Source organism: Pithys albifrons, chromosome 6, assembly GCF_047495875.1.
Source record: "Pithys albifrons albifrons isolate INPA30051 chromosome 6, PitAlb_v1, whole genome shotgun sequence".
Taxonomy (NCBI): domain Eukaryota; kingdom Metazoa; phylum Chordata; class Aves; order Passeriformes; family Thamnophilidae; genus Pithys; species Pithys albifrons.
The window spans coordinates 33735104-33760695 of NC_092463.1; the positions used below are offsets into that span (position 1 = coordinate 33735104).

General features: G+C 36.1%; 1 protein-coding gene across 1 annotated transcript in view; it reads left to right on the plus strand.

The window, feature by feature from the left end:
- The window catches only part of EIF2AK4 (eukaryotic translation initiation factor 2 alpha kinase 4), a 35087-nt gene that overhangs the window by 7296 nt on the left and 2199 nt on the right, over positions 1–25592 (plus strand). Inside the window, exons 8-37 of the mRNA XM_071558081.1 lie at positions 693–850; positions 1287–1822; positions 2154–2263; positions 2799–2956; positions 3295–3707; positions 4378–4447; positions 5582–5665; positions 6853–6975; positions 7429–7533; positions 7772–7829; positions 8530–8609; positions 9456–9557; positions 10152–10202; positions 11164–11400; positions 11999–12074; positions 13508–13629; positions 14041–14090; positions 14179–14347; positions 14838–14954; positions 15340–15405; positions 15935–16105; positions 16677–16811; positions 16937–17044; positions 17816–17944; positions 19307–19393; positions 20687–20799; positions 21530–21588; positions 22697–22794; positions 24719–24787; positions 25400–25444. Coding sequence (XP_071414182.1) covers positions 693–850; positions 1287–1822; positions 2154–2263; positions 2799–2956; positions 3295–3707; positions 4378–4447; positions 5582–5665; positions 6853–6975; positions 7429–7533; positions 7772–7829; positions 8530–8609; positions 9456–9557; positions 10152–10202; positions 11164–11400; positions 11999–12074; positions 13508–13629; positions 14041–14090; positions 14179–14347; positions 14838–14954; positions 15340–15405; positions 15935–16105; positions 16677–16811; positions 16937–17044; positions 17816–17944; positions 19307–19393; positions 20687–20799; positions 21530–21588; positions 22697–22794; positions 24719–24787; positions 25400–25444 — 3899 coding nt within the window. The remainder of the gene's footprint in view (positions 1–692; positions 851–1286; positions 1823–2153; positions 2264–2798; positions 2957–3294; positions 3708–4377; positions 4448–5581; positions 5666–6852; positions 6976–7428; positions 7534–7771; positions 7830–8529; positions 8610–9455; positions 9558–10151; positions 10203–11163; positions 11401–11998; positions 12075–13507; positions 13630–14040; positions 14091–14178; positions 14348–14837; positions 14955–15339; positions 15406–15934; positions 16106–16676; positions 16812–16936; positions 17045–17815; positions 17945–19306; positions 19394–20686; positions 20800–21529; positions 21589–22696; positions 22795–24718; positions 24788–25399; positions 25445–25592) is intronic.

Sequence of the window (25592 nt, forward strand, 5' to 3'; positions counted from 1 at the left end):
ACGTAATGGAATAGGCTTAAAAAATCAAACCACCTCTGCAAGATTTTATATGCTCTACATAACTATTTGCCTTTAAATTTAAATAGCTAGTCTGTCAGATATGTGTGGCTGCCAATCAAGAAATCACATCACGTGTTAGCTTTCAGTAGCATGTGAAACTGCTGATAAGCACAGGGTTGGAAGTGCGTACTTACTCTCCTTCCACCACTGCTGATGCAATGGCATAAAAGCAGCAGGTTTAGTGAAAACAGACAGACTTTCAGAGCTGAAAGGTTTCTGTGAAGTGTCCACATGAATGGGCCATCCAATGTTTTCACTGTTTGTTTTCAACATAGCGCTTTCTCAGTGGAGGGATGAACAACCTGAAAGTCTCTGGAGCAAGGAGAATTTTATTATTTTGCAATTTGAAGATGAAAATGATGTTACTGTGTGTAGAGTTTCGGATTTGGTAAGCAGGAAGGTTGTTCATGTATTAAAACTTGCATTGCATTGCTTTAAAATGTGCAGCAGTTTTTTGTCCATGTGCTATTGCTTTCATCTGGCTACTGCTGCATAGCATTCAGTCTACCATACAGATAAGGGTTTTGTTTAGCTGTAAGTAGGTTTATGTTTCTGAACTTTAGAAACATGCTTACTGGTGTTTATTTAGAAACAAAAGAAGCCATGTTCCTCTTCTCTCCCTTTACATATAGGCAAAGATGAACAGCTTGGTAAATCAGTCTACAATGCCTTGGAAATTTGCAGTGGAGACTTCGTTTTAATATATGAGTGGGTTCTGCACTGGCAAAAAAAGATGGGAAGATTTCTTACAACACAAGAAATAGAAAAGATTGAGAAGTCTAAGAAACAGGTAATGCTTATATTTTGCTTTAGCTTAATAAAGATTAGGTGGGGCTCAGTGCTTTTCTTGAGGCCTCCAGTCTATGTTAAACTTGAGAGGGGGTGGTAATGACCTTTCAAGTGCTAATGTTTTGGGTATCTGCATGGGAGAAGATGAATGTTTTGGGGTATTCAGGACTTCCTTTACAATAATATAAATGCAAGCGGGTGTGTTAGCAAGTATACATAAATAAAAAAATCAACTACTAATTCTGAAGAGAGAGGGAATCAAGCTTACCTGTCAGAAATCAAAGCTGTTCTTTCCCCTTGTATACAATACTTTCTTTTTGGAAAAGTGTGAGGATGTCATATATTTCCTATGTATTTTGTGTATGTTATATATATTTTAGTAGTGATGGGTTCACATGATATGACACAATGCATATTATGTTGTGTTTCTCTACCAGCTTCAGGGTGCAGAAACAGAGTTCAGCTCACTGACGAAGCTAAGTCACCCAAACATAGTACATTATAAATGTATGAACCTTAAAGAACGTGATGATTCAATTGTGGTGGATATTTTAGTGGAACACATGAGTGGTTGCAGCCTTTCTGCATACTTACACAAAGAGACTCCGGTTCCAATTGAGCAGCTGCGCCATTATGTGACCCAGATCTTGTCAGCTCTCGACTACTTGCACAGTAATTCAGTAGTGCACAAAGTTCTTTGTGCTTCCAGTGTCCTGGTAGATGCTGAAGGCAACATCAAGGTGACAGACTACAGCATTTCCAAGCGTTTAGCTGATATCTGCAAAGCAGATGTTTTTGAGCAAACCAAAGTTCGTTTTAGTGAGGATGGTCTTCCCAACAAACCTGGAAAAAAAGGAGACGTATGGCGTCTGGGCTTGCTCCTGCTTTCACTCAGCCAGGGCCAAGAAGCCAAGGAATTTCCAGTTGCTGTTCCTACCAGTTTGCCTCCTGACTTCCAAGACTTTCTGGGAAAGTATGTTTGTTGCATTCGTGAATCTTTTTTTTTTTTTAAAGATTTGAACTGTATTTTTAAAGAACAGCTAAGTCCTCCTGTGTCACTAGTTGTAGTTTTTAGAGAACAGGTGATTGTTCTCTTATGGCTCAAACTGCTAATCTGGTTTTTGGGAGAGCATGTCTGGTGCTCTTTCTTTGCTCTGCCACCAGCTATATGTCACTGTGGATAAGTCACTTTGTCTTTTCTTCTTATTCGCACCTGACAAAGGTGATAATTTCTTAAATATAACGTGAACCCTTTGAACATTTGCAACTGATATGAAGTAGTTCTCTCCTTGCTTTGCTAACAGGTGTGTTTGCTTGGAAGATAAAGAAAGATGGACTCCCCAGCAGTTGTTACAACATAGTTTTATAAACATTCCACGATTAAAAGTACCTGTAGCTGAAGAAAATCTAGATGGTAAGGAACTTGGTTCTTCCCATATTCTGCTAAGTAAGTGGCTACATGCCTGCAGTAACAGAAAAATTGAGCTGTGCTACAGCTTCACAAGATGGGACAAGTGTGTTACATTAACCAGCTAAAAGCTAGTGTGCTCTTTACCTTTCTATCTATGACTAGCTGTGGTGGACCCACTACTGTTGTTTCTTCAGTAGAAGCAGCTGATGCTTTAATGTAATATACAAATTCATTCACCTCCTGCATGGTGTAAACGTAGACCTAACTTTGTCCTTGGTGGATTGTGTTTAATGAGACTTCTTTGCTCACCATGTTCTTGTTAAAATCACTTCTTTGTCTAGCATAATGGTAGTAATTAAAAGCTGTATTAAAGCTGCCTGTACCAGAACTTAACTCTACACAGCAGAGCACTTCTGTATTTTAGGTTTTCGTTGCACTTGAAGTTATTTAGGTTTTATTTTCTTCTTGGTACTTATTTGACAGTCTCTCATGCCTTAACCCCATATTGCCATGGGTGGTAACTGTGTCTTCATTACAGATTCAGCAGGTGCAGATTGCATCGAGACAGTTGTACCCAGCAGTGAGATATCCAGTGCTTCATTCTTCACAGAAACACAAAGACAATTTTCACGGTACTACAATGAGTTTGAAGAGCTAAAATTGCTTGGCAAAGGGGCTTTTGGAGCAGTCATCAAGGTATGGTATAAAAATTGTTTCCTCTATGGAATCGTTTTTGGGGATGTGTTTTCTCTGAAGCAAAACAACATATTCCGTGTTTGGATGGTTTTATTTATTATCTGCTAGTGTGCTGTGTCTATGTTGTGGTTTTTTTCTGGAATTAAATAGGCTGAAAAATTTTGCAAAAGGTTTCTGGGTGTCTGTACAGAAGTCAGTCAGCATAGGGAAGCTTGCATTTGAGTTGTCATTTTCTGTGTGGAAGGAAGATTTCCTGTTTCACAAAATTATTCTACTTCTGGCTCTAGTTGGTAAGGCACTTGTAAGCATTTGACTTTAGATTAATTTGAATTTTGTAGGTGAGAAATAAGCTTGATGGTTGCTATTATGCTGTGAAACGCATTCGGGTAAACCCTACCAGCAAGCAATTTCGAAGGATTAAGGGAGAAGTAACATTACTTTCCCGCTTGAACCATGAGAATATTGTGAGGTATTACAACGCTTGGATAGAGAAACATGAAAGTCCTGTTCCTGCTGTGTCATCATCTGAAACAACTGAACAGAGAAGAATGCCCCCCAAAGTTGGTCTCTTCGCCCTTACCACAGAGGAGACAAATGATGTGGAAACTAATGCTCCTCCTCCGGTTTTGACAAGTTCAGTTGAGTGGAGTACTTCATGTGAAAGATCCTCCAGCAACAAATTCAGTGGAGCTGATCAGGAGTCCAGTGATGACGATGATGATGGTGATGGTGTGTTCTCACATTCATTTTTGTAAGTAGGCTTCAGTATTGGCACTATAGGGAACAGAGCAGAGAACTGTAGGGAACAGTGAGCAGAGTTAGTTTTTCCAAGTTTATTTCTTTTACCATTCTTGTTTCTTTTGTCAGAAGTAGTTCACTGCATTTTCATTCTGTCTCCTTGTTCAAAACCAGTCTATTTGCCAACAATTAGATAGCCATGGAAGAGGAAAATTTGTAGTTAAAAATTGTCAGTCTGTGAGGAAAGTTTTGGTTTAGGCTTATTGATGTTTTTTGTTATTTGTGCCAGAATGCATGACTGTTTATCTTATGTTGGACTGTCTTTACTAATGTATTCCATACCTTCCTCTGTGTATGGCATGGGTGATTTTTTTCTTTCTTTTTTTTTTTTTTGGAAGCAAATAAATAAACCTATCTCAGTTTTGCTTACTGAATATAGAAATTAAATTTTACTGATGCAAATATGTACTTTCCCTTTTAGAGACTGGGCTGTCAAAAGAAGTGTTGCTTTGTGAGCAGGATAATTTTCTGGATATTGTTTTCTTTTCCTTTTTTGTCTAAGGCATACGGGTCTTCAGCAGAGGCTTAGGTTTTCTTTTTCCCCCAAGTAATTTCCAGATTTATCAGTAAGTATTTCTTGGTATGCAGAACTTTTGGGTTTTTTTCTTTCTCCTTTTAAACAGGCCAGCTACAGATTCTGAAAGTGAAATAATTTTTGATAATGAGGATGAAAACAGTAAAGGTCATTCTCCGGTAAGTGTAAAGATAGAGCTAGTGAAAAAAAAAAGGTCACAAAGTAGTCTTTGACAAACAAACACGTCAGTTGGGAAGTTTTGCTTTGCTTCTGGTGCACATACAGCACCATAACAAGATGATGTTCTGTTAGAGTAAATGTGCTATTCTGAGCTGCATTTCATAGAAATCAGTCTGATGCAGCTAATCTGTGTTCTGTTTCCTGTAGTGTTCATTGAACTAAGTGTTAGGTCTTTTAGTCACAAGCTAGGTTTGTTATAAGTTTGACACTTCATTGTGTACATGACTTACCAGTTAACCATATGGATTATATGGCCTTACATCATCTGAACAGTGGAATTCTCTTCTGCTTTTAGATGCTATAAACCAATATATCAGTTCATGCTCTCCACTTTTTGAAAGCAGGCACAATACGTATTGCTAGCAGTCAGAAAGAGAGGGGAAGTCAGTATAATGTCTAAGGTTTTAGTTGATTTTAGGATTTTTTGTCACAGCACTTACTTTGAACAGTCAGTTCACTGTATCATTAGAAAGCTAATGCACAGTTTTCTACAGCATTTAGAATATGTCTTTGCCAATCTTGATGATATGCTCTTACTGAAGCTTCATCTCCCTTCCTCTTTCTGTTATACATTGGCATGAAAATGTTTTCAGTATAGAATTTAATAATATGGCAGTGCATTCTTTTGCCATTACACACACACACACACGTGTGTGTATATACCATATGAAAACTTAGTTGAGGGTGAGGGTTCCATTATTTAGCAAGCAAGCTTTGTATCTTTTAGTTTCAAATTTTATCTTTTTTTTCTGTTTTCAACATGACACAGATTGAAATTTAGGTTTAATCCAAATCTTCAGGAGTGCCTTTTCTGCAGTGTCTAATGATGGCAAAACGTTACTCATATTCAATTTGAAAATGAGAGTTGAGTCATACCTGGTTTTTCTAGTTTATTTAGAAGCAATGACTTTACAAAAATGTCATTATGTTATTTTGCTGCGTTTTAAACCTAGCCATAGAAGTGAGTTCTCATCCATGTGTTCCCACCATTAAAAGATAGTAGTGTGTATAATAAAATATGCCTGCACAGCTTCCTGTTGCTAACTGTTCTGTTGGCTTTTATTGTGATAAAGAATGAAGAAGGCAATGAAAAGAGTAGCCGTGGAGGAGAAGACAGGACACCAATTGTTCAGACAGTGCATTACCTGTACATTCAGGTAAAAATGTGATTTTGTGTTCCAATAAAACAATACTGTATTTTTTCAACCTGCAGAGATTAGTTGCTGGTTTTCATGAGAAAAGTAATGACCTTTGAAAATGCAAATGAGTGAGTTCAATGTTAGTTTTGCAACAGACTTGTTTTTAAAGGCTCGGCTGGTGGAAGGCCCTGTGCAGTGTACATGGCTTGTTATGCCTTGCAAGGCTCTATAATTGTGCCTGGAGAGAGCAAAGTTTTGTAGTGTCATAGCATGTAATGAGTTAACTGTTGTTGCTTGTGTACAGGTAAAAGCTGGCAATTCCTGACCTAGCCACAGAACAACCCAACCAGCCAACCACTGAGATCATCACTTCCAAAGCACTATTTTGCCTTGTACTTGTTATTTGTTTAGAACATCCATCCCAATCCCCTAACACTGTAGCTGGTGTTCTTCAGTTTGGTTATGTGTTAATTCCCAATGTGGAGTTGAAATCTATTGTGTTAAATTCCAGAGGGGAAGTTACCTTTCACAGATGTGAAAACTTCCTCATTCTTTTCAATGGCACAGTATTGTCTATACACTTTATTTTAATACAAAACGGTAATCTGTAAAGCCATTGTATGGTTCTAATAGCCATAAATATGAATCCACACAAGTTTGCAGCTTCAGGCTTTACTGCTGACGTCTCCTTTGTGTTAAGTGTTAGTCTGTTTCTGGGAGAAATCGATTATCATAGCTAACGGTTCTGTGGTGATGTGCAATTTTTTATAATACACTTAAATCCTAGAGCTTGTCTGGAAGGACGATACAGTTATATGGAATTAGATTTTAATACGCTTGTTTGCATGTGTTGTGTATATTCATAATATAAACAGTTAAGATGCCAAGTAAAATGAAGCCAGATTCTTTTGAGTTTGGCTTAAACACACATTATGGTTTCAACTTGTTAACATTTACGTTAGCGAAAATGCTACTTTGCAAGTTTGTATTATTGTCCCAGAAAATGGAGTAGGACCCAGAAGTGAATGCATGTTTTATAGCTAAAAGACAGCCCTCAGGAAAATTTCAAACAGCTCAATGTTTGGAGGATACTATTTGCTCCTCAAGCATGGCATTAATATGCATACTGATACAAGTTTTGATAGTCTCTTTTCTTGACAAAAGTGTTCTTTTTCCCTCTGTCCCTTATCTATGCACAACTGAAGATGGAGTATTGTGAAAAGAGCACATTAAGGGACACCATTGACCAAGGGTTATATGAAGACACGAGTCGGCTTTGGAGGCTTTTCCGAGAAATTTTGGATGGGTTAGCTTACATCCATGAAAAGGTTAGTGAATATGACAGTTATGACCTGTCCATAGTATCTGTGCTATGCCTCTTTCTGTATGGGTTTCTTCATTTAAAATTTGGGACGTTTATTAGCAAATTTTTTCTTTTTACCCTTTCCATTATTAATCTATTCTTGGGGTTTCTATTTTTTATCTTAAATTTGAATTATGTAATAAACTATTTCAGATTTTATCTATTTATCATAAAAATTTGACCATCTTTTAAAAGCAATTTGTTAGATATGTGATAGCACTGAAAATTGTTTCTAGCTTCTGGGCTATAGACTATAGTCTGCCTTCAAGATTAATCTTCAGTGACTTAATGCAGCGGACTTCCCAAAGTAATAAAAGTATGTAATATGATTTTCCAGTCTATTATAAAGAGTTTTATTTTCTACTATGTTTCTTGTTTAATATTCTGTGGGTCTTTTTTTGTTGTCCTGCTGTAACAGGGAATGATCCACAGAGACTTGAAACCTGTGAACATCTTTTTAGATTCAGATGATCATGTGAAAATTGGTGATTTTGGTTTAGCTACAGATCATCCAGCAAATGCAGTAAGTACAGCTTGAAGTGCATGAAAAAAACCCTTGAATATGGTGATGCAATTACATGAAAGATGAAAATGAAACACAAAATCCGATGAGCAAGATGTTTTTATATTGTGAATACCATGAACTTTCTAAATTTCTAAGGTTCTAGAATTAAACCGTGCACTGTCAAGCAAAGCAGAAAGAAAAGCCAAGAGAAGCGTTTCATGTGCTCTTCACACTATGTCTGTTCTGTTTATTTCAGGTGATCTCTAAACAAGAAGAAAATCCCTCAGATGGTTCTGCTATGTCTGACCCATCAGGTTAGTTTACATTGCAGCTTTTTCTAAATTATTCTAAGCAAACATTTATATTCTGCAGTCTTGTATACTGTTAGAACTTCCATTTGTGCTTTGAAAATAAAACTTTTTTTTTTTATTGAGGGCCAGGGCCAGGACATACCAACCACCAGTTTTTGGGTAGATATGTTACATATATTCTGGCAGTTTTGCCTGTTATCTAAAAATTAATTTGCTTACCCTGCTAGACTTCTGCCACAGATCAGTGCTTTTCTCTGATGAGAAATATAGACGTTCTGCATATCCATTTCATCTCACTTCTGTTCTCTTTCCTATGTAGGACAATTTCAAAACTTAAATGTCTCTTGTTTGGTTAGGGATTTTTTTGACCCCGCCTGTTAAGGGACTGAGTTTTGTGTTTTGGGAAAACTTCAGTACATGGTATGTCTTAAGATGAGTGTAATGGAAGTGAAATTTAGTTGTACCATTTGTGTCCTGGCCTGCTATGAATCTGTAAGGCAGTGGATAGGTTTAGCTACTGTAGACATTGATAGATTGACATGTGAAGGTAAGAACTGTCTGTTTTGCAAACTGTTCTCAGTGGGGTCTCTCACAATAAGGACTGCACTCCAACCTAGAAGAAAGAGAAGATGAATGAGTTTATTTTTCATGTTGTGTTTCTCTCTCACTTTTTAAACCAGTACTGTAATCTTTTGCCTTGCAGGTAATTTGACTGGGATGGTTGGCACGGCGCTGTATGTGAGCCCAGAGGTTCAAGGAAGCACTAAATCCACATACAATCAGGTATGATTATGATTAGAGTAGACTTAATAAAAAAGGTAGCATGGAATTCAAGGTGTACCAGGTGTGACTTGGATCATTCCTCCTCACCAAAGGTGAATTCAATGTGTAGCAGAGTGTGGTGGGACTGCTGTGATAATCAGGGGATTGAAGTATTCTTTTGAGGAAACCAAGGGTAGAAGGATGGGGCAAGCCAATTTTTCTACCTGTGCTGTGATCATGACTAGATGCAAGAAACTTCAAGTTGAAATCATGTAGTCATGGAGGACCTTTATAAATTACTAGGATAGAAAGTTGACAGTCTTTAGTTAAGGTAAAGTGTCTTTATCAAAAGTGTATATTGATTTTCTGGATTCCTAGACTGATTTTGGAAGTTGGGGGTGTGGAGTTTTTTTTATTTCACTCCAGCATATTGACCGTGTCACACAGCCTGGGGTCATTGGCAAACTTGGTGAGGGGTGCCCTTGGTCCCCCCACTGTTCTGGTCACTGACAAAGATGTTAAACAGCACCATTCCCAATACCAGCCCCTGAGGAACATCCACTCATCACTGGTCTCCACTTGGGCATTGAGCTGTTGACCGAATTCTTTGAGTGCAAACATCATTTATGTGATGACAGAAGGCATTAAAGCCTACCAAATCTTAATGGATTGTGTCTTTTAACAAAAAAAATAGATAAAAGTACTAAAAAACAAAAAAAAAAAAAAACACATGAAAAGACCCACTCTTCTCTCCAGCTATAGTATGCTGTGACATTTAACCTGAACAGTCTTTTTCCTTTCCTCTGTTTTCTTCTTCAGAGAATTTATAGGTGTTACAGGGAAGTTTTCTTTTTTTTTCTTCCATAGAAAGTGGACCTGTTCAGTCTGGGTATAATATTCTTTGAAATGTCTTACCATCCTATGAATACTGCATCAGAAAGGATCTTTGTTCTTGGTCAGCTAAGGCTGGTAAGTACACAGATATGAAACATATTAATTCCATGCATCAAGTAGTTTGTTGAGAGAAGTAAAAGGATGCAAAATATAGCAAAATATTTTCCTTAGGGAGTGATTAAAAACAAAGTTTGTAAAACATACAATGAAAAGTGAAGAATAAAATTCAGGCTGGCACTGACATTCCTTTAATGCACTGTGGATTCTAATGGTATTGCTGTATTGTGAAACTAATTTTTGTACTGCAGAATATTAGAGGTGTAAATGTCAGATAAAGGCATCACAGCTTTAGTATACTTAGGTTAAGCCTGATGGGTCTTTCTCAGAAATCAGATAGTATTTATAGTTGGGAAATGCTTGTGAATATTGGTTGTATGTTCATAGTACAAAACAACACTTAAGCATTCTTCTTCCTTTTAGATCTTCAAACTGAATTTTTCATGTGTGTTCTTTTTTTGGTGTTTGTTTTGTGGGAGGGTTTGTCTGTTTTTCCATGAGCAGTGAAAATGCTTAGTTTCTTTGTATAATTATGTAGGACTCAAAAATAAGACTAATCTGAGCAAGCTAGACTGCCTGTTATCATTCAAATGTGGATTTTGTTTTTGTTAGCCCACTATTGTATTTCCTAAGGACTTTGATGAAGTCAAGCATGCAAAGCAGGTAATTTTGAAGATATTTTAACTATTAGGTATTCTCTGTCAGGAAACATGAATTATAATTTTTCCCCTTAATTTCCCACTGAATTCCCCACTGAGTATGTTCTGCCAAGTTCTTACATGACATTGCAACAAAGTAAGAAAACAAAATCTCAAAAGAATGTTTTAAGTTGACATGGAAATATATTTACCCATGAAATGCCCTGAACACAGTCATAAAGAAATTTAGTGTTCACTGGCACACTTTTTAAGCTCTGAGGGAGAAATGACAGCCAAATAGTTTAACTTTAAACCTTTTGGAAGAAATCTGTGTCACAGAACAGACAGAGGTGTGCAAGCTCAGTTGGCTGCTCTGCATTTGAAAGAGCTGCCAGGAGCTGTTCTGGATGCCTCCATGGCAGAGTATTGAAATGATAAGGAGCAGTGTAATCTTTTCTGGACCATCTAAGTATCTTTTCCCCTGTGCTAGTCAAATCTTCTGTTGTCCATTAGTATTAACTGTTATGCTTGTAAAATTGCAATGTGCATGTTACCAGTACCATAAAAACGTTTCCATCTTGTACATTTTACTGAAATATGCCAGGAAGATTCCCCCTTCTTCAGTATTTGTTTCAAATCTTTGTTTTCATGCATACAATTCTGCTTTTTCTTAAGTTTGTTGATATAGATGCCAGAGCTAGCATACCACAAAACAAGAAAGGATAAAGACACTGCATACTTTCTCATCCCAGGAGGCACATTTCTAATAATTTTTGTGGTTTAGTGAATTTTTTCACATGGTAATAAAAGATACTTAGAATTTAATAAGCAAATAATGCCCACCCCAAAGATTCAGATTCTGATTTTTTTGTCCCCTTTAGAGTCTCATAATTTTTTTATTAAAGTGACGTGACTAAGAGATTTGTTGTAAAGACTTCTAATTTACAAAATTCTTCTAATCTATATAATTTTGATATAATTTGTAGAGATTGGTTATTACGTGGCTCCTGAACCATGATCCTACAGCACGACCAACAGCTGTGGAGCTGTTAAAAAGTGAACATCTCCCTCCACCACAAATGGAAGAGTCTGAACTGCATGAAGTACTCCACCATACTTTAGCAAACGTGGATGGCAAGGCCTACCGGACTATGATGAGTCAGATATTTTCACAGCGTATATCTCCAGCAATAGACTATACCTATGACAGTGATATCCTGAAGGTTTGTAGGTGTTCAAGGGATGCATGGGTTTGGCTTTTTTCCCCGTTTAGAATTTTTTAAAAATGTTTATATGGATAAACTCTAACACGTTTGAAAGAATTGCATTATTTCTTAAGATTAACGTTCACACTGGTTTCCATTTAAAACTAGGGTCTATACTATGTGGGTTTGAACAGGCACCTCCCCTTTGAACCTTACGTTCATTCTTTAATGAAGAAACCAGCAGTGTTGGATTGTAGCAGCTAAAGCTTTAAGCTTATGACCAGATGATTAGTTTCTTTACTTTGAAATTCTGTTAAACTAATGGTACTTCTGTCTGATTTCCAACAGAGCGTTGCCTCTGTTTTCTTCCCTTTCTAATCAAAGTGACTTGGTTTATCAACTCTTACATCTTCCCAAATCTAAAGAAATACAAGGTAACACAGAATAACAATGCTTTACATAGCTGCAGTTATTTTTTTATTATGTAAGAATTGCAATTTATTATAGTGGGACAAGGTAGCAGAATGTTTATTGCTTGTATTACATGGAATGATTGCCTACATAGTGTTCATCACATGTGAATTATATATATACTTTTTATTTGTGATGGTTCCAGGGTAGTTTTTCTATTTGGGCAGCCAAGATACAGCAGCATGTATGTGACATTGTCAGCCGGATATTTAAAAGACACGGTGGGTGTGTTTACAAAAGTAATTTATTTCCTTTTTTGTGACTGATAGGATTTAAGAGACTGGAATGGTTTTACTGCTATAAGAGGAGTCAGAAAGTATGTTCAATAGCTGCACATCATTTGAAGTTTTTATAGTATTTTTGCTGTCATTTTGTTGTTCCAGTAATAGCTACCTGTATCAAATCTGAATGATTTACATTTTCTACAGAAAAACCAGTGAAAATCTTAATTATATTTTTGAATGTATGTGGTTGTTCTGATAAGTCTGTATGAACTTTTAGAGGTAGGGAGTGTTACACAAAATCTGGATCTGAATATAAGGGTAGCTCTATAGTGAAAGGCCAAATATCCATGTAGCACAATAACCTCTCTGAACAATGCCAGAATGGGAAAGACATAAGAAAGAGTGTGGAAACAACAAGTACACAGTGGTACTCCCAAGATACTACTCTTAGCAATGGCTTGCTGTTCAGGAACTTCCTGAGCCAAAGCTGATGCCACGTTGTTAAGTACTCTTTGTTTTTCTTTCCAGAAATCTATCATTAGTCATTAATGACAGTATTTACTTCAAATTAGTTTTTGAGAGGAAAAAAATTTATACAGACACTTGAAATATTATGAACTGTGTTCATGGTACTATTTCATATAAATATAGGGAATTTTAAAATAGAAACTAGGAGATTTCTTAATATATCATAAGGTGATTAAACATGATAACAGTTTGGCAATACGAAAGAATGAAAGACTGAGAAATACAATCAAAAATTACTCCCTCCCCTGCCTGCCATTTCTTTTTATTTGAGGCTTTTTTTTTCCTGATTTAAAAGTTTATATTGAAATCTAATTGAAAACGCAAGTTAAGCTTCTATAATACTTGATTGAGAATCACTAGAGAATTTAAAACAGGAAACTTTTTCAGTGATTACTGATAGTAACGTTTCAGTGAAGATCAGATGCATACAGATAGATGGTTGCAAAATATAGCCAGAAAAAAAAGTATTTGAGGTTTTAAAATGATACATAAACACTTCTAGTATGTTTTTAAGGCAACATGTCTCAATAAGATTTGTCATGTATGGAAGTGCCTCTAGACCAAAGCAGTATCACTGGTAACTGCAGAGATTCTCATCTGTTTCGTGTGCCTGCTTTTGTGAAAGGGGGTATTTAAGGAGGGATGGCAAAGTGGGGATTCTGCTGGGCTGTGGAATTGGCAGTCTCCTCTCTTACTCTGTGGGCTGCCTGCTGAGCCCAAGAAGCATGCAAGATAGAACATGAAAGTTTGTTTTATGCCTTTATTTAAATGTGGAAGAGGACTCTTACTGTAATTTTAAAACGCATGGATTGACATTATGATGCCCTGCAAGGTTGTTTAGGCACTTGTTAAAAGATGTTACTTCTGAAATTAGAGAGTAGTATTTTCTGATTTTTGTGCAGGTGCCATCAAGCTGCATACTCCACTGCTAATGCCCAGAAATAAAAAACTTTATGAACATAATGAAGCTTCATATTTCATGGATCACAGTGGGATGCTGGTAATGCTTCCTTATGACCTCAGGGTAAGTAGTATCATCTCTGCAGGCAAAGCTGGGTTTTACGTGTGCTGTGGTGTTTGCAGATTCCTTTGATTCACTAGTTACAAATTTGATTTAGGCTTATACTTATTCTGACTGCGTCTTTCTGTGTATGTTCCTGTACTCCTGTTTTTCACTCCTAGTCTTGACAGCCAGAGCCCTGACCACATATCAAAGAAATAGACTTTTCTTAAACATAGGTGAAAATAATGTTTTTATTTAAAACTTCCAGCAAGGGTGATTAGATTAATATTACTTGGCTGTGGCAAGTATTTAAGGCATTACGTTACATGTCAGAGTACGAGTGTAATTGCATGGTAGTAATTAACCTCCAGTTACAAAAGCCATCATACTGACTGTTTTGTTTCAAAAATTGTCATGGATTTTGTTTTTCAGATTCCTTTTGCAAGATTTGTAGCTAGAAATAACATATCAAACTTGAAAAGGTAAGAGATGCAGAGGTGATGTTCCGTACAGATACAATGATTTGACAGTGACTCCTGAACAGGATTCATTCTTCAATGTTTTCTTTAGATACTGTATAGAGCGAGTTTTCAGACCTCGGAAGTTAGACCGCTGTCATCCCAAAGAACTCCTAGAATGTGCATTTGACATCGTTACATCTACTGGAAATAGCTTTTTGCCTATAGCAGAAACAATTTATGCCATTTCAGAAATCATCCAAGAGTTTTCAGTGCTCCAGGTATATTGTCTAATCAGTCCCTTTGCTCTCTTTTCAATCCCAAAATTTTCATCTAAGTAGATATTTAGTCTAATGTGTATTAAAAGGATATTTCTTTAATCTTAACAAGTACAGAACTATTTTCACATTTTATCACTAGTCAGTTATAGAACACTGTCATTTAATCAAAAATATGTTTTGTTGGTAAACTTAGAATGAAGCATGGGTTTATGAGCAAAAGAACTATTAATTGAGTCCTTTACAGTGCCATTGAAATAATTTTCTTCTTTTCAGTCAGGAAAGTGATTATTTTAGAATGGGACAAGACTTGCAATCCTTTAGTTATAGATGGAAGAGAAGGTAGTGAAAGAAGAGGTTTGAAGGTAGTTTTGAACTAACTAAATGTTTAGAAAACCTCTTTGATTTTTGTGGGTTTGTTTGGTTTTTTAAGCAAAATGGAATGCAAGTAGAATTTGCTTTTTTCATTTCTTTTTTCTTTATACTTTATTAGGAAAGAAACTACAGTATTTACTTGAATCACACTGCCTTACTGAAAGCTATACTTTTGCACTGTGGCATACCAGAAGACAAACTCAGTCAAGTCTACATCATTCTGTATGATGCTGTGGTAAGGCATTAGTTATTTGTCTAATCTCTATAATTGTCACTGTAGAGTATCCTATTTTGTGGGGCTGTCTAAAAGCCCATTGCCAGCATAACCAGGGATATCCTGTTGATACCGAAAAAGGCTGGCTATTTTTGGGCTATAAACATAGTTTAATTACTTTTCTTTTACTTCTGGGTTGGAGTGGTTTATGATGAATTTGTATATCTATGAGGTAATTATTCACCTGTATAATCAAGAACTGGCAGGCTAGTTAATAAAAACTTTAAAATGTATCTTAATAACAAATTGATCTTTCTACTTTATAAGCAGAGAATATAGATGAAATTCATGTGAATAATTATGTAATGCATAAAACCCAACAAAACACCATTTGAATCTGTTGTAGACTGAAAAGCTAACTAAAAGAGAAGTGGAAGCCAAATTCTGTAATCTTTCTCTCACATCAAATAGTGTAAGTAATTTTAATTCATTGTTAATTTCCCTATAATTTGCCATAGATCAGTAATATTTTATTGTCTTTGTAATTTAATCAACCAGAGTAAGAAAAATAACCTGTTACATGTGCTGTTCATGTGGTCTGACTTTGTTCTCTGTTCTCTCTGGAAGTCAGTATTGCAGCTGTTCAGGGTACTTCTTTAAACATATTTTTCAGACTGTGGAAACTAGTGTGGGTAAATGAAATTCTGCACAGTGGTATTTAGTAAAACAACCTGGAACAAACTTTCTAAAAAAAATCTGCAAATATTGATGAATGTGTTCAAAGAGCTGAAATTAACTTCTGGACACTCTGAGACTTGTCTGTCAATTCCTTTCATCAATTCATTAGGTAAAAACAGACTTCTAGGCAAAACAAACAAAAAAGGTAGATATTTTACTCCCACAAATATAAAGTCAAATATTTCTTTATTTTTTTAAGACGTGACCTATTATGACTGCTGTTTGTTGCTACATATGTTTATAATTTTGGTTTTTGATTTTAGCTTTCTCGACTCTACAGATTCATTGAGCAAAAGGGAGAAGCAAGTAATGTATTTCCATTTTTAAACACAATGATAAAACAAAAGCCAGGTGTCACTCAGCTCTTGAAGCATGGCATGAAGGATTTAGAGGAAGTCATTGGTCTCTTAAAGCAACTGGGAATAAAACTTCAGGTTTGTAAAATATTCTGCTAATAAATTAATGGATTAACAGGCTTCTGGGCCTTGTAATTTGCCAGGAAACAAAGTAATGGTATTTTAGAATAGAAAAGCATGTCAAAGTGTCTTTTGATGTCCAGTAATAATACTGGCATTGATTTTTCTTCATTATTTTCCTTTCGTTTTAAGGATGCATTTTAAAAATAAGACCTCTTGCAGTCAGAAGTCTCTACCTTAACTACTATCTAATGACAGACAGACTTCTTTTTCCCCCAACCAATACTGAAGGCATTAATTAGAGCATAAAGGAGGGGGTTTATTAACTTTTGAAACAAACTGTAAATATTTTAAAAATACAGAAATCTGATAACTACTGAAGGCTTCCACCTTCCTTGAGGCTGGCTGTTTGGATTTTGTGCTGTAGGTTTCTTCGGATGCTTTAAGATTAAGCATAATTTCCTTATTTTTCACAGTATTTTAAATTTTTGGAGATAAGTAGTGTTTCCACATGTAAACAATGTTTTCAATCCCTTCTGCTAACAGGAAATTAATTATATATGTGCACATATTCATTTGTATTTTACAGATTTCTATAAATCTGGGACTAGTTTACAAAATACAGCAGCACAACGGTATTATCTTTCAGTTTATAGCATACATCAAAAGAAGACAAAGAACTGTGCCTGAAATTCTTGCTGCAGGGGGCAGATACGATCATCTGGTATGTGCTCATCTCTTTTAATGAATTTAAATTTTTTTTTTAACCCATGAAAAAATTGAAAGCCTATTTGTCATTTTGCCAAGATAATGAATTTGTCTTCCATTTTGTTTTTGTCTTCTTCTGAGATTCCACAATTTAGAGGGCCACAGATGGTAGGACCAGTTCCTTCAGCTGTTGGAGTCAGCATAGCTATAGATAAAATAACTGCTGCTGTTTCCAGTGTGGAGGATTCTGTAAGTCTCTTTGCTGGGAAGTGGGGGATTTGTTTGTTTATTGCTGACAGTTCAATAACGTATTTGTAGCTACAGAAGGGCAAAAAATAAGATGTTCATATCTGTTCTAAAATAATACCATACTGAAATAGAAGGAAGACATCAAGATGATCTGCTACCTTTAGTGTTTCTCTACATAGAATTATTTAGTAAAATGAGAGTTAGGGGAAGAAAGGATCTTTAGGCTTACAACTTTTTATTTGCAATTCAAATGGGACATTTTTCTCAGCCTGTGTATTCTTTCAGATGGAAGAGTGTAACTGTAGATATTTAGTGTTACTTTTCTCCTACTACTTCTCCCTTTTATAAAAGTATGGAAAGTGGAGATGGAAGGAAATTTTAAGCTTGTGGACTATTTTGTACAATGTCACACAACTCCACTTGGTTGTGGAATGTGTAGTTTATTAATTTTTCTTTATAATAATTAACATTGCTAAGCAGAGTGGGAGAGGGAGAACAGAATAGGCTGGAATACTTTGCAAGCTGAGAAGCTGAGGCTGTGGAGATGCTTTGTGCCAAAGATGAAGCTTTAGTGACTTTCAAACATGCTTAGGTAGATTGTAGTTCTAAAAAGAGGTGGATCTAACCCTTCCCTTTTTTTTTTTTTTTTAGCTTGGGGCATTTTGACAAAAATTCATATATTTATCCTTCTTTGTTACTTTTCCTTATGAAAGGGAAAAGGGGATCGATCTTGTGACTAATACTGTCTCCTTGTTTTTACTTTCCCTTCAGGTTTCTGTCAGTTCATGTGACCTGCTGGTTGTAAGCGTTGGTCAGATGTCAATGGGTAGAGCTATCAATATTATTCAGAAACTCTGGACTGCAGGAATTCCAGCTGAAATAATGTATGACTGGTCCCAGGTAGAATTTCTATCTCCATGTGTTAACTAACTGTATTTTGTTCTCTAAAATTAGTGCAAGCTGAGACTATACTTTTCCAGGCTTTTTTCTGGTTTTATGGAATTACAGGCTCATAATACTGAGCACGTAAGGTGCTAGTCGGATACAATAATGTTAAGAAAGTCTCACTGGCCTTGGAACATTCTTCCAGAGTATTTAAAAGTGCAATGAAGGATCCCTCAATTAATAAATTTAATAAAAGGCACATCAAAACAGAATGGTATCATCAACTTTTAAATATCCAGATTGCTGAAGACTATCGGATACAGAGGGATACATCATTCTACTGTTAAAAAAACAGTTTAGCAAACTGAGCTACTAAGGGTTACCATGTAGTTCTTGGGGAAATGTATGGCAGGAGGAAGAGAGAGTGGCAAGCTGAGTTGTGCCCTTCTATCGTCAGTTGAAACCAAACAGTGCTTTAGCTACTACTACCTCACTGGAGTAGTGAGCCACATGGCAAGGCTGAAGTTCCTTTAATAGTGGTGGAAGTTACCTGAGGACTATGAGTCTGGTTCACCTGTAAGTATCCTAGTTGGTGACTAGCAAAAGAAACACTGTGCTGTTGCCCATTCTGAGTCATGCTACAGAGTGGGCAGTTTCGATTTCACTCACTTAATGGTGTAACTTTTTTCTGATCTTTTACCATAACATTTCCAAAGGTTTCAACCCCTCAGAAGTGTTAAAAATTCAAATCATATGCTTTTCACATGATTACCTGATGGAAAAAAAATCACATGATTTTTTTTCCATAAGGAATGACAATTTGGGTAGTTCTTGCCTCTGTCTAATGCTGTCCTGCAACCCAGTGCTGAGTAAGTCAGCATAACAAGCCCTTGAGTAAGCTCAGCACTGAAGGATGTGAGTTAGCCTTGGGTTTACAGGAAACCCATCTGACTTCAGCTTTCATGACAGACTGTGAGCATGCAGGACTGAGCTATTACTGAAAGCTCCAGAGAGCAGGATGCGAACAGTTTGAGTGTTGTTACATTCCATAATTTTACAATTACGTAGACCCTGCACTTCTGTATACAGCTAGCCCTTCCACGTGGGAACTAGGACTGCAGGGCCTAGGCTTTCTCTCTGTCTAAGTGTAGATTTAACTTTCAATTTTAAAGGAGCATTAGGTGGATAAATACACGCATAAAGAAGTTTCATCTCCTGGAGTCGTTAATAAAGATTTTCTCTGTCAGAGGCTCAAATAGGCAATGGAACCATTGCATATCAAGTTATTTGAAAGACAGGAGACTTTGGTTGCTTAAATGGTCATTTTATAATCTGTCAAATTTTTGTCCCATTCACCTTCCCCTGTTCAAATTTTAGTCCCAAGAAGAACTGCAGGAATACTGCAGATGCTCTGGGATTACATATGTGGCTCTTGTGTCAGATAAAGAAGGAAGTCACGTGAAGGTAAGTGTAGGGCCAGAGCATGCTTGATGGTGTTTCTTATGATCTTTTGTTCTACATTATTATGATCAATATTATTAATATAATAATAATTATACTTAAGTAGGTCAAAGTGAGGTAAATACAGTCTCAGTTATTACACAGTAGAATGTTCTTCTGAAGAAACTTGCATTTCATTCCTGCATAACATGGTTATTCACAGATCTCCTTTCCTCTAGGAAAGTCCAAAGATTAATGCAAACATTGCTGGACTTTGTCACTGGTGGTTTTATATGGAAAAAAGTTTCTCTTGTCTCTAATTTCTTTGGATCTACAAAATGAATTAGTTCATGCAGTGATCTTTCCAGCTGGCAGTTTTTCATGTTGCAAAATAAATACAACTAAAATGTAAATCTAAAAATGTAGTTCAAACAGGCAGAGTCAGAAGCACATTCTTCACCTCTGTAAGCTCAGATTAAGATGCAAAGAGTGGACTGTGTCATAACATGAATTTCCATCTTCTGTACTCTGCAGCCCGTGGTTCTGGTACCTTTTCTTGAAGTTATTCTCGATCATTAGAGAAAAGGTCACTATTTTTTTAATAAAGATCCATTCCTTGAAAAAGATAGTAACCATTTACCATCATCTGGCACAGACATTTTACCAAGCCAATGTGCCTTACTAAAATATTTTTCACTTGTTACTCACTCTCTTGGTTATTGTAACAAAGATGACAACTAACTGCCATAATTGTATAAATAAGCACATCGTGATTATGAGAATGTGATGTATCAAAGTCTTCCACAAGACTATTACTATTACATTCTTTTAAATATGGCTTTACTGAAGCAAAACCAAGAAAGAGCATGCTAATGAGGTGAATGGTGTTGTACTTGATTCATCTTTTGCCAGTAAAGATGGTGCAGATTCCTAAGTTTTGAATGTTCTATTCCAACTCTTGCAAAGTGAAAGGTAGCCTTATTCTAACATAATTCTTCATTAAAAATATGCTATTAATAATATTGTATTTACACCTATAGACCATTCTGTTAAAAATTTAATAATCGCATATTAAATACAGGTAGCCAAGCTAGTTTAAGCTTTGGGAATGCAGAAGAAATTTCTTGGTTGGAAAAAAAAATCTAATCAAAGATTTAATGGGCAGTGATTGATTAGTAATGATGATACCTTTCTACCTTTGACTGTTTCATCTTTTATGGATGAATAATCCAATTTGGTTTTGATTAAACTTATTAAGTTTTTTCATATGCCATTTTAAGAATCAACAGTCTTAAGAACCATTGAACTACATTGTAGGTGAAATCCTTTGAGAAAGACAGACAGACAGAGAAAAGGATTTTAGAATCTGACTTAGTAGATCACCTGGTCCAGAAGCTGAAAATGAAAACTGGTGATGAGAGATGTAGTAGGTAAGTAGCATAGCATGGGAAATGCTGAACTCAAGCAGTAGTTTGTACAGGTGGTTGATGTGTCCTGGTACCTATGTCTCATTCCTGCCTCAGCCAGTCTTGGCATTTAACTTTGCAACCAACCTGATTCTCAGGTGTTCTGTGATGGATCTGTTAGAAGCTATGAAAGAAGATAATTCTATATAAAAGTTAACCTTATTTTAAATCCTGAAAAAAGAATAGAAAAACCTCTGTTTGGTACTACTGAACAGAGAAATGCAATAACTATGATTGTAGTAACACTGGTAGATTTCTCTTTTAATGATTTCTGAATGTGAAAAGTAAAGGCATCCAAACTTATTATTGAAAGCTTCTTTGAATATGCATGTTCTTAAGTATAAATGCTACTTCAATACTTCAGTATTCTGTCACAGAAACCTGTAAGTAGATTAAATTAATAATTCAGAAAGAATACTATCATATTTTTGTATTAAGATCTAAATCACTATTGCATGGTAGGGAGCACATTTTTTGTATCCATAAGAAGCATTGCTTTTACACATGATTTTTTTTAATGTAATTGTGTATAATTTCCTGTCATTTTGAGAACAGAATTGAATCTCTAGATATGTGCTGGGAAGTATCCGTAAACTTCTTCATATGTATATATTATAATCTGAAACCATTGTCTTAATACAGTATTTCTTTATTATTGTAATTTTTTTCCTTAACTGTCTTTGTTTATTTTTAGAGAAACCTCAGATAATCTTTCACTACCAAATCAAAAGGGATCTTTTGCTAATATTTCAGGTATTTAATATCTAGTTACAGAACATACAAACTGTTTTTCTCTCTGCTCAAAAACTGTTTTATAAGAAAATATTGCTGGAAAATTAATGTAAAAAATATCACCAAGAGTAAGAAAATGTTTTATAGCAGAGGCTCTGGTTAGAGACACTGCCTTTTAGTCTCAAATGTTGTTCTAAGTGATCTAAAACTGAATTTTTCTCCAAACTAACAAAATAAGTGCTTAGACCAATGGACAGAATATTCCCCATACAAGCATTCATTGATGCAGGGAGGGGAAAGCCAAAACCCACACATCTTTCCTAGCTGAGGAGAAATTAAATGTCATCCTAATAAAAAGTATCTTAACTTGTGATTGTTACAGTCCATGTACATTGACTTACTAAAAAATGTACAACTAACATTTTTTTTCAAATTAAAATGCCTTTACGTTTCTAGCTATGGATTTGCACTCCTTAGTCTTAATAATACAAGTTTATATATAAGAAATAATATTAAGTACTTATTGTCTAGATGAAGTTTGGCATTTTTGGTAGTTATTAAGCACTTATATAGTGGGTAGTGATGGTTGTTTTTACACACACACACACTTGTATAACAGTGAGGGAGAGAGGTGACCATGTTTAACTTGGGGTTTGTTGTATGTGATTACTCAAAGTGGCAACTTGAATTTCAAAATACAGTATTTCAAATCTTAATTATTGTTCTTGGGGGGAACTGGGGCTTATTGTTTGCTTGCTTTGTCATTGATTCTGCAATGGGACTGGACATTAAATAGTTGTCTCATTCTTGTAACAGCTTTTCTTTTCTTGATATTAGGTATGCTGCCTTTGTAAAATTCTGTAAGCCACTTGGAACCTTTTATTAGTTTCAGGGAACACTGATGTAAAATACGAAATTTCTTAGTCTTAACAACCAGTCCTTCAAAGTCATAAATGAGCATTTAAGATTTTACATGCACTTATCGCACTATCCTGTCAGACTTCTGTTCAGCAGTCTTTCAAACTCTGTACTACACAGATTTTAGCTTATTAATATTTGTGAATTTTCTGTTTCTTACTACTTCTTGTATAAGGAAAGATTATAAACTTTAGTTATGTTTGCATTTCAGGAGTATTTGAATCACATGGAACTCTAGTAGTGCCCAATGTTAGTGTTATAGCTCCTGAAAAATTATCTGCCAGTGCCAGACGTCGTCAAGAAATTCAGGTATGGACACATCAAATAAATACTAAGACGTGATCCTTAAAAGTTAAGGCATGATGGAATTCATACTTCCACTATTACCTAACTCACACAAATTCATCATGTTTGTTCTTTATTCATAAAATAGTCTAGGAACAACACAAAAGTTGAAGGCAAAGATCACCTTTTTCTAACATTTTGGGTGTCACGGATTATCTGTGACATTGTGGCTCATCCATTACTGAGCATACATATTAGAAATCTGGTTTTACTAGGAACCGTGGTTCTGGAACTTTTTTTTTCCCCTTTTATTTTCCTTTGCTTCCCCCCGCTCCCCTGGCCCTGAATACTGAAGTATGTTAAAGGTCATCATGGTTTAACCCTAGCCAGCAAAATCAAGCCCCATGCAGCCACTCACTCACTCCCCTACCAGCAGGATCAGGGAGAGAATTGGAAGGATAAAAGCTAGAAAACTCAAGGATTGAGATAAAGACAGTTTAATAGGGAAAGCAAAAGCTGCACACACAAGCAAAGCAAAACTAGGAATTAATTTGCTACTTCCCATGGGCAGGCAGGTATTGTGCCATCCCCAGGAGAGCAGGGCCCCATCACATGCAATGGCTGCTTGAGAAGGCAAACACCATCACTTGCAATGTCCCCCCCTGTTCTTCCCCCCACTTTATATACTGAGCATGATGTCATATGGTCTGGGTCAGTTTGGGTCACCTGTCCAGGCTGTGCCTTCTCCCAGCCTCCCATGCACCCCTCGCCTCCTCACCAGCATGGCAGTACGAAAAGCAGAAAAGGCCTTGGCACTGCTCAAGAATAACCAAAACATCTCCATATTATCAACCCTGTGTTCAGCACAAACTCGAAACACAGCCCTGTACCAGCCACTGTGAAGCAAGTTAACTCTACCCCAGCCAAAACCAGCACAAAGGTGCAAGTTCAGCATACTTCTAATTTGTGGTACGTTTGTAACAGATACTATGTATTTTATTTCATTATGCTGTCTTAAACTAAAGGCCTAAAAAATATTGCAGATTTAAAAAAAACACAAACCCCCAAACCAACCAAAAAAGCAAAAACCACAACACTACCTAAAACATGAAAATATAGTAATGTAGAAAAGATTAAATGACACTAGAAACAAATGTCAGAGTTTTCTCATTTAGAATTATTAGCCTCAAGATATTTAGAGTATATAATTAAACAGAACCGCAATCTTCACTTTTCAGTCCAACTTGGATGTGCAATAAAAAAATCTCCCCATAAATAGTTCTCGAAACCCAAATAAAGAAGTGAATGTTACTCTCTGAGCTTTGAGCTAAACAGACAGACTCACTGTTTTAGGTTTGAATATGTAAAAGCAACTTGGCAATGTACAAAAACAACATAATGCAAGGCTGCGACTACATTTGTAAAGTGCTACCTTTGCAAGATCACTAGCTTGCTCTGGAAAAAAGTGTTACAAGGCATGACCCATATTTTGGTTTGGCTTTCAAAATCAGTCCTCCTCCTTCAGCTAGAGATGATTCACTATATCCAGTCACAGGTTCTCATGTTCCTCTGAGGAGTCCCATTCTGCTTTAGGACAGTGCCAGTATTGTTAAGTGTTTACCATTGCTGCAAGAGTGGCTCAGCCTCAGTCTCCTTCCTCTCTGCGCATCAAGGATTATTGTGAAATTGTTACTGAAAATGATCTTAAACTTGACATTTAGTTTAAATATTTTATAATTCTACATCGTATGTTAGAAGCAGCCTCTTCTGTTATAGATATAGAAAATCAGCGTTTCCTACCCATGTCATACAAGCAGTGCACTGCGTGGGCTGGAAGGGCACACCCACGTGGGGACAGCCCTTCCCAAATCTTCGTTCGTGAAGCCGAGCCACACACACACGCACACACAAGCAGTGTATTTTACTTTTGCCCATCTTTTGCTCCCAGGTGCAAACAAGACTTCAGACATTCATTTCCAGCCTGCAACAGAAAACAAGTGAGATTGACATTTTAGCTGTAAGTATTTGGCAGATGCCTAAATTAATTCCAAATTTTTAATTGAAATGTATGATGTAGTTTGTATCTGGAACAAACTACTGCCTTACTTTAGAGATACAAAAGGAACTAAACTTCTGGTTAAATGAAACCCATGGCCTGTTTCTCTAATACTTGAAAAGTATCTTAAATTGCATGTATGGGACAGTTGCATAGAACGAAATTTAACAAGTAGTTAGTTGTAAGCTCTTAAAATGTAATTATACTAACTACTGTGGTAGATTTAATAACTTGCTCCTGCTAGATTTGCACTTCCATTTAAATCAACATAGCTCTTGTTTGTATATAACTTTTAGATTTCTCTGCCAGTGTCACAAAGGCCTTTAAAATGGTATATGATTTTCAGGGAACATACTGCCTACTTGCAAGTACCTGTCTTGAACTTTCTATAATGGAGTCTGTCATGAACACTGTATTTAAAATTATTAAGACAGTGTTAAATAGCCAGTTCTCTCAGCACGGGTGCTTCTTGGGAAAACAAAAAGTCTAGCTCCCTTCAGTATAGCTGATCTCTGGCTGGCAAACTGATTGAACAGCGAAATGTTAAGTATTGATTTCTTGGTATTTTTACAGGTAGATCTGCCAAAAGCAACTGTGATACACTTTTTATCATTAGAGGTAAGCAATTAAGTATTGTTGTTAAAACTCTAATTTAACAATAAATGATAAATTCTATTCCTAATGAAGTGGAATGTAAAATTCACTCATTGCAATTTTTCAAGGAGTTCGAATTAGGTTTTAAAACTTGAAAGGATTTTTTATCCCA